At 52.5% G+C, this 11,466-nt stretch overlaps 1 protein-coding gene across 5 annotated transcripts; it reads left to right on the top strand.

The window, feature by feature from the left end:
• Nucleotides 1-2,057: 2,057 nt before the first annotated feature.
• On the top strand, nucleotides 2,058-9,970 carry ACBD4 (acyl-CoA binding domain containing 4). Of its 5 annotated transcripts, none has more exons than XM_066363918.1 (11): nucleotides 2,058-2,141; nucleotides 2,243-2,351; nucleotides 2,517-2,652; nucleotides 2,896-3,016; nucleotides 3,087-3,171; nucleotides 3,449-3,569; nucleotides 3,820-3,903; nucleotides 4,227-4,297; nucleotides 4,386-4,464; nucleotides 5,158-5,297; nucleotides 9,224-9,970. In XM_066363918.1, the coding sequence occupies exons 3-11, from the start codon at nucleotides 2,559-2,561 to the stop codon at nucleotides 9,347-9,349; spliced, it is 921 nt and encodes a 306-aa protein (XP_066220015.1). In that variant the 5' UTR covers nucleotides 2,058-2,141; nucleotides 2,243-2,351; nucleotides 2,517-2,558; the 3' UTR covers nucleotides 9,350-9,970. The 5 variants fall into 5 exon arrangements, with proteins under 5 accessions (XP_066220015.1, XP_066220018.1, XP_066220016.1 ...); XM_066363921.1 differs by having other exon boundaries at nucleotides 2,243-2,395; nucleotides 4,389-4,464; nucleotides 9,227-9,970; XM_066363919.1 differs by having other exon boundaries at nucleotides 2,243-2,395; nucleotides 4,389-4,464.
• Nucleotides 9,971-11,466: the final 1,496 nt, after the last annotated feature.

The following is an 11,466-nucleotide window of genomic DNA, read 5'->3' as shown; positions in this document are numbered from 1 at the left end:
AGGCGTCTCTGCCCGTTTTTAAAAAAAGTTTGATTTTAGGCCCTGGCTGGTTGGCTCAGTGGTAGAGCGTCGGCCTGGTGTGCAGAGGTCCCGGGTTCGATTCCCGGCCAGGGCACACAGGAGAGGCGCCCATCTGCTTCTCCATCCCTCCCCCTCTCCTTCCTCTCTGTCTCTCTCCTCCCCTCCCGCAGCCGAGGCTCCATTGGAGCAAAGATGACCCGGGCGCTGGGGATGGCTCCCTGGCCTCTGCCCCAGGCGCTAGAGTGGCTCTGGTGGCGACAGAGCGACGCCCCGGAGGGGCAGAGCATCGCCCCCTGGTGGGCAGAGCGTCGCCCCTGGTGGGCATGCCGGGTGGATCCCCGTGGGGCTCATGCGGGAGTCTGTCTGACTGTCTCTCCCCGTTTCCAGCTTCAGAAAAATAAAAAATAAAAAATAAAATAAAAAGTTTGATTTTAGCCTGACCAGGCAGTGGCGCAGTGGATAGAGCCTCGGCCTGGGACGCGGAGGACCCAGGTTGGAAACCCTGAGGTTCAGAGGCGGATTAAGGTTGGTTGAGGTCCACAGCACAGCGGAAAATATTGGGCCCCTTAAAAAAGAGAGAGAGACAGGGAAAATAAAAATACATGTTAACCATATTTTTAAATAAAAAATATTATGTACTATTAATATTAAAATTGCACATATGAAAGCAAACTTGGTGTCATTAGAAAAAAGTGTTGGCCCTGGCCGGTTGGCTCAGTGGTAGAGTGTCGGCCTGGCGTGCAGAAGTCCCTGGTTCAATTCCCGGCCAGGGCACACAGGAGAAGCGCCCATCTGCTTCTCCATCCCTCCCCCTCTCCTTCCTCTCTGTTTCTCTCTTCCCCTCCCGCAGCCGAGGCTCCATTGGAGCAAAGATGGCCCAGGCGCTGGGTATGGCTCCTTGGCCTCTGCCCCAGGCGCTAGAGTGGCTCTGGTCGCAACAGAACGACGCCCTGGAGGGGCAGAGCGTCGCCCCCTGGTGGGCGTGCCGGGCGGATCCCGGTCAGGCGCATGCAGGAGTCTGACTGTCTCCCCGTTTCCAGCTTCAGAAAAATACAAAAAAAAAGTTTCAAGTTGGGGTTTTGTGGGGCCCTTCAGAAATCAGGGCCCAGGGAGCCGGTCGGTGTGCACTGTTAAATCTGCCTCTGCTGAAGTCGCAGGCTTGAGTTCAGGCTCATTCTGCTTGAGTGGGCTCACCAGCTTGAACACCAGGTCACTTTTAGCGTAATATCATAGACATGACTCCAAAGTTTCTTGTCTTGAGTCCAAAAGTCTCTGGCTTGAAGCTTAAGGTCGCTGGCTCAGCTGGAGCCCTTCAGTCATGGCACATATGAGAAAGCAATCAATGAACAACTAAAAGTGCCCCAACAAAAAATTGATGCTTCTAATCTCTCTCCCTTTCTGTCAGTCCCCCCCTTCTGAACTTCACTAAAATAAGTAAATAAATAAATATTGATTTTAGAGAAAATGAAAGGGGGAAAGAGAGAGAGAGAGAGGGAGGGCAGGGGAAGGGGGAGAGGAGAGAAACATCCATTTGTTCCACTTATTTATGCATTCATTGGTTGATTCATGTATGTGCCCTTACCCAGGATCAGACCTGCAACCTTAGCATATATGGGCGATGCTTTCACCAACTGAGCAACGCGGACAGGGCATCTCTGCACTTTAGATCCTGCAATTCCTTTCGCATTTTTCTGGCTTACTCTTAAACATTCCAAACTCCACTCGGATGGCCCTCCTCCAGAACTCCTGGTGTCTGAAGAGACTTGGGTTCAGCTAACATACCCGATTTCCACCAGGGGGCGCCAGTACTCCATGTTATTTCACTGTGTCCACCCAGGGAGGCGCTTCCGCTCGCCTATGGCAGCCCAGGGTAGGGCAGCGAATCCACTGATTCAACCCTCCTGATTGGGAGAGGCAAAACTAATTATTTGCATAATCTTGAAAGGGCCTCGCTGAGTGGCTGGGGTGTAAAAGGCGAATCTGAAAGGGGCTCTCTTATTGGCTTAAATTTCCCCTCGCTCCGCGTTCCCATCCCTGCCAGACTGGGCCGGGAGGTCAGTAGGAAGCCTCCGGCTAGTGGCGAGGGACATCCCTGGTGTCCGGGCCGGGGGCTCTGCGAGGTGAGTGCTGGGCTGCCGGGCTGCCGGGCCGGGGTGCGGCGACCAGGGTGAGTGGACTGTTCGCCCGCCTGACTCCTGGCTTGCACATTCGTCTGTCTTAGGAGTTGGAAATGCGATTCTAAAGGGTCCCTGCGACCCCTTACCACCTGCTTCTTCACCCACCCACCGAGGTTCTTTACATCCACCCAGCTGCACCTACGCTGCCTTGGGGTACGAAAAGGAGACTCTTCGGCCACAGCTTCTGACCTCCCCAGGTATCTCACTCAGGCCTCTAAAGACCTTAGTTTGCTCCGTTGGAAAGTGGACCAGTGGCTTTCCCAGTGCCCGGGTGGACCCCAGAGGCCTGCTCACACGGATGCTTACTTATTCTTTCAGAGTTTCTGAAAAGTAGGGCCTCGGGGCTCGGAGCAGCTGGGCATGGGTACCGAGAATGAGATCCCAGAACCGGACTGCCAGGAACAGTTCCAGGCTGCAGTCAGAGTCATTCAGAACCTGCCTAAGAACAGTGATGGTGAGTGCAGGGGGACCTGCATTTGGGGGTCAAGATGGCTGAGGTCTGCCTGACAGGAGGCTCTGATCCCTTCGGTTTTTGCAGATAAGTCTCTGCCTGGGCCGCCCAGTGGTTCCCCTCTGCCTCCTGCCCCGGTAGACCCCTCACCATCTCTGCCGTCTCCTAGGGTGGTTCTCCCCCAACCTCCATCCTCTTGGAGCTGGGGGTGATGCTCTGGCTTCCATTTCCCAACTTCCTGCCCAGGATATTACCGCCCCTCCTACGAAGAAATGCTACGATTCTACAGCTACTACAAGCAGGCTACCATGGGACCCTGCCGGGTTCCCCGGCCTGGGTTCTGGGACCCCATTGGACGATATAAGTGGTGAGCTCCCCACTGGCTGGGCAAACAAGCCTCAGCTGTCAACCAGCCTCTCACAGCTCTCTGCCCCCAGGGATGCCTGGAACAGCCTGGGCAAGATGAGCAGGGAGGAGGCCATGTCTGCCTACATCACTGAGATGAAGGTGGTGGCACAGAAGGTAGGGATAGGCTGTGGGATCCTCTCTTATCCCCAAGTTCCCAGCCAGGTGGTTGGCCCCCCACCCTTCTAGTGCTGGCCCCCATTATGTTTCCTGCATGTTAAATGTGGGAATTACCATGTTCATGCTGTCTCCCCAACCCTGTCTCTGGTCCATGACTGGGCACAAGGTGGAGGGTATGATGGCAGGAGCAGGGGGGAGGGGGCCCAGCTCAAAGGGATACAAGGGTAGGGATGGAAGGAGTCAGCTACTCCTCAATAAATGTTATCCCCTACAGGTGATCGATACAGTGCCACTAGGTGAGGTGGCAGACGACATGTTTAGTTACTTTGAGCCCCTGTACCAGCTGATCCCTGACATGCCGAGGCCCCCGGAAACCTTCCTAAGAAGGGTCTCAGGTCAGGCCCCCAGGATGGGAGCTCTGCAAGTGCTGAGTGAACTGTCTTAGGTTCAGGCTGAGGGGGCTGCTCAGTTGGAAGGGGATCTGGGGGCAAAGGGCTCTGGTGATGTCCCTGTTAGGACCCCGCCCACTGCCCTTGATGGGGTGGATCTCAGGCAGAGTACATGGCTAATAGGGAGCAGAGGTCTGATCTCACTGGGAGGTGACAGCCTCTTCCCAGCCCCACCCTGAGTGCTATGTCTCTGCAGGTTGTAAAGAGCAGGTACTGAATGGAAATGCTGGGGCTGCAGAGTCTCCCTGCCCCCCCAAGGAACCAGCACCCCCAAACCCAGGTCAGTGGCTGGGCAGGAGGGGCAGAGGGCCAAACACAGGCCAGGGTTGGGGGATATCTCCAGGTAGGGTGGAGGGGAGAAGGCTGGATGCCACACTGTGCCCATCGTACCTAATGCCCACAGACAGAGATGTCCTTTGCTCCAGGGGAAGCCAGGAGGAAGGTTCTGGGATTCCTGTTCCAGGTCCTCACTTCTGGGACCCATCTGTGCCTCTTGTGGCAGTATCTATATTGTTCCCCGAACAGGTGCTTCTGCCCGTTTTATACTCTTCCTCTCCCTCTATAGATTCCTTCTTGTCACTAACCTACTTTCCCCCTCCCCAGAGTCTCAGCCTCCCAGGGACCTCGACTCTGAGGTTTTCTGTGATTCCCTGGAGCAGCTGGAGCCCGAGCTGGTGAGATAACCCCTTGTAGCCCTCTTTCCAATCCCACGATGCTCTGGCTGCTCCCACTGCTCCCTTTAGACCTTGCGACTCATCTCAGCAGGTTTGGGCAGAGCAAAAGGATGCCCCTGGAGGAGAGCCTGACTCCAGAAACAGCCCTGTACCCCCAACAGGGAAAGGTGAGCCACTGCTTGACCCTTAACCCCATTCTGCCCTTCCCCATGGTTCTAGTGCCCGGGGCCTTCCCCTTGCTGCCCTCTTAGGGCAGAGATGAAAGTCCAGCTCTGGGCACTGGAGAGAGCAGCCTCTGCCCAGGAAAGGTTGCCAAACAGCCAGATGCCAGCCTGGATGGGCAAAGTCCCTGCCTGGCCTCCTTTTCCTGAGGGCAATCAGGAGCCATCAGACACTGAGTAAGGGCGCCTGGGACAAGAAGAGCTAGCCCCCACATACCTACAGCTATAGCTATATGGCTTTGGGAGTCATTCTTTCTCTCTGGGCTTCCCATTTTGGACTCTCAAAGGACAACAGTGAGTTTTGCCTTGTCCCCTTCTATAACTTCCAGTGTGCATATCTCATAAAGGGCATTTTTATAAATATTATCTCCTTTATTCCTTTGAGCCAGAAGCTGTGAGGGAGATGCCATCTTCTAATTTTCAGATGACAAACTGAGGCTCAGAGATATTACTGTCTTGCCCAAAGTCACCCCTGGTAGTCTTACTCAGCCATGTGGATGGACTTTACAAAAGTCACCCTTGCTGCAAGGGATTGTGCCCTACTCTTACTCTTTCCTGGACCTGCCTTAGCCTGCCACCACCCTGCCCCTAGCTGAGTTGCCTCCTGAGTCCTCTTCCCTATGTGTCTGTTCTCTGCAGAAGGGTTGAAAGGCAGCCTGCCAGGGCCCCAGGGATTAGACACGTGGCTGGTGGGGACAGTTCGAGCACTGCAGGAGAGCATGCGGGATGTCCAGGGGAGACTGCAGAGCCTGGAGAGCATGCCTGCCTCCCACAAGCAGGTGAGTCCCCCCAAGGCCTAGAGCAAGAATGGGGCAGAGCTCTGAAGGTCTCTATTCTGGGCTCTTCATCCAGCCACTTCTTTTTTTCTTTTTTTTTTAATTTTTTTTGGCAGAGACAGAGAGGGACAGACAGACAGACAGGAAGGGAGAGAGATGAGAAACATCAATTCTTCGTTGCAGTTCCTTAGTTGTTCATTGATTGATCTCTCATATGTGCCTTGACCACCGGGGCTACAGCAGACTGAGTGACCCCTTGCTCGAGCCAGCGACCCTGGGCTCAAGCTGGTGAGCCCTGCTCAAACCAGATGAGCCCGCACTCAAGCTGGCAACCTTGGGGTCTTGAACCTGGGTCCTTCCGCATCCCAGTTCAACGATCTATCCACTGCGCCACCGCCTGGTCAGGCCAGCCACTTCTTTATCCTCGCATTTCTACCTGCCCACAACTTTGCCTCCTCTAGAGAATGGTGTGACTCATGTCACAAGCAGGGAATTCAGGGAATCTGAAGTGCTTGCTCCTGGAAGAGAGTGGAAAGGACCCTCTTTTCCTGCTATTACCTCTCTCTGCCTGAAGAAACACTGAGCAGGAGTACTAAGACTTAACAGTTGGAAGGGCCAGGATGTGTGTGCTGTTTGCATTGGGGCTGGGGGTCCCTATTGTCCCTCAGTTAGGACTTCCGTTCCCAGATTTAGGGTTTACCCTCAAACAGTTCAGCCCTTGCATCCCTCACTACCTCCCCTTGATGCCAAAAACTTTTTGCCCTTCACACCTCAGCATCTGCCATTTCTGGAGTCCCAGCTGTGTACCAAATACCATTAGTTGCATTATCTCACTTAACCCATACAACAACCCCATGAGTTAGGTTTTTGTTTCCCTATTACAGATGAGGAAATTAAGGTTCTGAGAGGTTGAAAAACCTACCTGAGGGCAAACAGCCTGGAAGAACCTTACCTGTAGGTACTTTCCAGTGCCCAGCACAAAGACCTCCTGTAATGGAGTCCACTGTTAGTATTAATGTTAGTATTAGTAAGTGATGGAGGTGGGAGTGGCCATGGCTCTGTCTCCCTCCACAGCTGGCACCCACCATTAATTCTGTGTAGGTCGGTTCTTGAGGAGCCTGGGGTGGTGGGGACAGGTGAGGGCTGAGTTGCTACATGTGGGGGGTACCTTGGGTGACCCCTAACCCTCTTGCCACAGTATCAGCCAGGGTGACAGGAATTTCCTCACATCCACAGTGGCCAACATTTCAACACACAACATGCCCTCACCTCTCTGGCTTTTAAAAAATTTGTTTACCTTTTACTAATTTTAAATGCTGAAGATTTTAAAGATTCCCACCCTGAAATACTTGGGATTTCATCTCTAAAAATAAGAATATTCTACCACCTAGTTTTTTTTTTGTTTTCTTTTGTTGTTGTTTTGTTTTTTACAGAGACAGAGAGAGAGTCAAAGAGAGGGATAGATAGGGACAGACAGGAACGCAGAGAGATGAGAAGCATCAATCATTAGTTTTTCGTTGCGACACCTTAGTTGTTCATTGATTGCTTTCTCATATGTGCCTTGACTGTGGGCCTTCAGCAGACCAAGTAACCCCTTGCTCGAGCCAGCAACCTTGGGTCCAAACTGGTGAGCTTTGCTCAAACTAGATGAGCCCGCGCTCAAGCTGGCGACCTCGAGGTCTCGAACCTGGGTCCTCCGCATCCCAGTCTGACCTCTACCCACTGCGCCCGCCTGGTCAGGCTCTACCACCCAGTTTTATCGCATGCAGTAATTCCTTCATATCATCAAATAGCCAATCCAAATTCAAAACTCTCCAGTTGTCCCCAACTGCCTTTTCCAGCTGCTCTGTCTGTTCAGCCCAGGAGCACATGCTGCATCTGGTTCCTTTGTCCTTTTAAGACTCTTTTCATCCAGACCAGTCCCTTTTCCTTGATACTGACTTGCTAATGAGACTCAGCCAGTGGTGCTATAGAGATGTTCCTAGTTTACATGAACATGTTTCATCAGAGGTGATGTCCTTCACATCAGGGGAAACATATCTAGCTGTCCTGCCATTAATGATTCTTTTTTGTTTGTTTTTTTAACTTTTTAAAAAAGATCCTACTCACTGATTTTTTTTCTTTTTTAGAGAGAGGAGAGAAAACGAGCTAAGCGGGTGGGGAGGGGGTGTGGAGCAGGAAGCATTAACGTGTTATAGTAGTTGCTCTTTGTATGTGTCTTGACCCGGCAAGCCCAGGGTTTCAAACCTGCAACCTTAGCATTCCAGGTCAACGCTTTACTGCTCCACCACAGGTCAGGCAGCAATTAATGATTCTAACATGGATCACTACAGTGTGTCCGTAAAGTCATGGTGCACTTTTTGACTGGTCACAGGAAAGCAACAAAAGACGATAGAAATGTGAAATCTGCACCAAATAAAAGGAAAACCCTCCCAGTTTTATACCTATGTAGTGCAGTTCGATGTGGGCTCCATTTGTTGCCCTACACACATCCAAACGATAGTGAAGTTCTTGCCACACATGGGTAAGGACGTCTGGTGTAACAGTGAATAACATCTGTGACCCTCTGTTTAAGTGATTAATGTCATGGCGCTTCGTTATAAACGCGCCGATATTCACGTTGCACTTTGGTCACGGATTCTAATTTAGCGAGCCACAGAACACACTGAACTTTCCTCTGTACTGTCCACATCTCGACTGGCATGGCCGTGGGCTGCTCCGCTGTATACATGGTGTTACATCATCATCTGCACATGCGCACATGCTGCCACATCATCCTACAGAAACTAGGAGGGTTTTCCTTTTATTTGGTGCAGATTTCACATTTCTATTGTCTTTGGTTGCTTTCCTGTGACCGGTCAAAAGTGCACCATGACTTTACGGACACACTGTAGTGTGGATAAAGGTGTGACAGTCTGGTCTTACCATTGTAAAGTCATGGTTTTCTCCTGCAGCCAGGGAAGGTCCAGTTCCCTGTCCATCCATGAGTCACACAGGTTTGACAAAAATTGATAGATAATCCTTGCCTGAATCAATTTATTTAGTGGTTTAAAAAAAAAGTATACTTTTAAGTTCTATTCCTTTAAAATTTATTAGCTGTTATTTTTCTGTAGTTTCCTTGATCATTTCGGATTTCCCTGGAATACAGTGCCTTAGGGAAATGCAGAGTAAGGGCTTAATTCTCTTTAATCATACGTTTTTAAAGTAAAGAGTTGATTTAACAATCACCTCAATGGTGACAAATTTCCAGCTTTATCAGTGTGAATTCATGAATTTTAAAGATTCAGTATTTCAATCAACTACACTCACCATTCTTTTTGATGCCTAGATTGTCACAACTTTGGTGATTGCAGACCCTTTCAAGTTGGGTCCTATTATGACCTCATTAACCTTTAAAAGCTTCCTTGCTTTCTGGCATAAGGTGCCCCATATCCACCTCTACCTTTCTTGTTCCAGATCTGGAATCAGTCACTTCTCTAAGGAGCCCTGGCTCCTTTTAGCAAAGAATAGGCTGAGTCTAAATTCTGAGCACTCAGGGGCTCCTCTTTTGAAATATGTGGCACATCCTTTACAATATGGGATCTTAAGGCCACACCAACAGAGTCATTGCTTTGTGGCCCAGAGGAAACAGCCTACAAGCCAGTCCCTCCACCTGGCAGCCCCTCCTGCCTCCAGCCCTCTTGGTACCTGGGATTGCCCTGGGGGGAGGGTGTGGGAATGAGTTGGAGTTCATCTGTCAGAGACACAATAGAGGCTCAGGATCTCTTCCCTTCCAGTGATGCTGATATGGGGGTAGAGATTTCTCTACCCCAGTCCTCACAGTCTGGAGGAAGTAGAAGCATCCACTGAGTTCTGGGAAGGAGGTTCGTAAGGAGGGTCCAGTCTGCTGAGGCTGGGCTACCCCTGACTCCCTCCCACCCTCTTGGCAGCAGAGGCCCCCGTCCAGTGCTCGGCCTTGGCCCCTCAGGCTCTCAGGTCCTACGCTGCTCTTCTTCTTCCTGTGGCCCTTCATTGTCCAGTGGCTCATCAGACAGTTTCGGACCCAAAAGAGGTGACTCAGTGGAGGAGTCTCTGCAGCCAACGGAGGAAGCCATGAGCCCCTGTCCCTGTTGTGCCCAGAGTCTTACGACGACGGTGGAAAACGGCATTAATTACAGCCCCCGCCCCAACGACCACTACCAATCAGTGTTTGCCTGGCACCCCTCCCCTAATGGTGGGGGATAATAAGACCCCACCCTTCTCTGCAGCTTCACAAGGTTGCTTCTCCCAACCCCCTCCCCCGCTGAAATCATCCCTGGTTTCCTTGGAAGGTTGCAGTTGCTGGGCTCGTCCTGGATCTTGGGTTGGCTAGTGACTCAGGGGCGGGGCTGCCGTGTTTTGCCTCTGCCCTCCCCACCCCCTGGGTCACCTGACTCTTCTCCCACCAGCCTCTTCCCTAGGTGGTTCAGCTCTTGGGCAAGTTGGGACTTGGGCCGGGACCTGGGATTGGTTGGCTGGGAGGCTTTGGGAGGGAGGCCAGGAGGCCCCGCCAAGTTGGGAGAAGGCAGAGAGCAGGGCCGGGGGAGGGGCGTGAGCTCCATCTGTGGCCTTCTCCCCCCACACACACTCAGGATGTCTTCACTGAAGATTCACTTACAAATGAATGTTTCGCTAAAGAAAATAAAACCTTAATCTTTTACCGTCTACCAAACGAGGCGGAAATCGAGTCCGGAGCGCGCGAGGCACAGCCCCTTCCTTGCTCACCCCACCCATGTCCCTTGGACAGCCGCAGCCAGTGGGTGGTGTTTCTGAGGGAGGAAGGTTGTCCCTCCTTCGTGGACACGTGAAGGGAACACAGAACCCGGAGTCTTGAAGGAAGGCGGAGAGGAAGGGGGTGTCCCAGGAGAGGTGGAGCTGGGGCGCGGGCTACACCTACCGCGGGGTAGGGGCTTTGGGCTCAGCCCTACTCGCCTGTCCCTGTTGGGGGCCCACCGGGCCCAGGGGCATCTCCGTCACCACTGTAGGTCGTGGATGGCTGCTCCCTGCGCTGGGCGTAGTGTTGGGGGTCACCCCGATCCGGAAGTGCCCACTCCCTGCTTAACCCTCAGTTGCTCGCTCCCGATGCCCGCTTTTCTTGACACCCACTTTCGGGCTTCTCTAGGGAACTTTCTGGAAGGCCAAGACCAAGTGGTAGCCTTGCCCCCCCCCCTACCCCGCCCTTAGGCTTGGGGGCGGGCCCTGCTCAGGGAGCCTCCGCTGGGGGTGGGCAGAGCGCCTGCGTGGGCACAGACCTCTGGGTGATGCTGAGTACTGCTGGCTGCTTAGGCACCGAATTAATGTTTCTCACCGCCTGGCAACCTTGGCCTTCCTCTGGTCAGCATCAATCCTGTCATTCAGGCCGTGTTGGCCACTAGCCAGGGTGCCCATCTGTGGAGGGCTGAAGACTTGAACCTCCTGTAGTTGCCACCACTTGGACCTCAGTACCTTCCTGCTGGAGTGAGGAAGAGGCAGTTCAGAAGGCCCCTCCTTGGAGACCCTTAAACTCCTGAGTTATCTGTGTCAAGCCCTCGCCTTGCCCACTCTCCCGGCCTTGCCCATCACCAGTTCACTGGAAGCCACGGTCACTCTTTGATGCTTCTCTCTTTTCTCAAGGCGGTATCCCTCAGAACAGTTGTGGAGCCCTGTCCCTGCTGCTCCCCATTTGGCTCGGGGTTACAAGTGGAGAGGCAGTGGGAGAGGGACCAAATTGGCGGTGGGGACACAGGTGTAGAGCGGAAACCAGCTCCCCCACTTGAGCACCCTAGTTGTGTGATTTAGGCAAGACTTAACTGCTGAGCCTGGGTTGTCTTGTTTACAAAATAAGGATGATGATCTCTTTATAAGGCAGCTTTGGGGTTTAAATGACCAGGATGTATAAAATTCCTGGCAAAGGGTTAAAACTCAGCTAACAGTAAGGTGCCTGGCCTCCTGTTTGATAGAATTCTAGAATTCTACAACCTATTAGTCTGGGCACCACTTCCCCAATATGACAAAATGAGCCCATACAGCTGAGCCCTGTCCGTGAACAGGCTGGGTTCAGCTATCCCTTCCACATTTCCCTGATGGAGGGTACCCACGAGTCCTCTGCAGGCTGAACATGGAACAAATTGAAGGTCTCTGGCTCCCAGTGTGAGGGGCAGCTTTTGCTTCTGAG

This window comes from Saccopteryx leptura, chromosome 2 (genome assembly GCF_036850995.1).
Source record: "Saccopteryx leptura isolate mSacLep1 chromosome 2, mSacLep1_pri_phased_curated, whole genome shotgun sequence".
Taxonomy (NCBI): Eukaryota; Metazoa; Chordata; class Mammalia; order Chiroptera; family Emballonuridae; genus Saccopteryx; species Saccopteryx leptura.
Note: the sequence above shows the minus strand (reverse complement) of the source record. Positions and strands in the feature narration are given on the sequence as shown.

What these genes read in the sequence shown, in the direction of transcription:
- ACBD4 (XM_066363918.1), top strand. Translation starts at nt 2,559, where the DNA reads ATGGGTACCGAGAATGAGATCCCAGAACCGGACTGCCAGGAACAGTTC. An exon ending in TGAAGGTGGTGGCACAGAAG is followed by an intron (nt 3,172 to 3,448) that starts GTAGGGATAGGC and finishes TATCCCCTACAG; the next exon opens with GTGATCGATACAGTGCCACT. An exon ending in ACCAGCACCCCCAAACCCAG is followed by an intron (nt 3,904 to 4,226) that starts GTCAGTGGCTGG and finishes CCCCCTCCCCAG; the next exon opens with AGTCTCAGCCTCCCAGGGAC.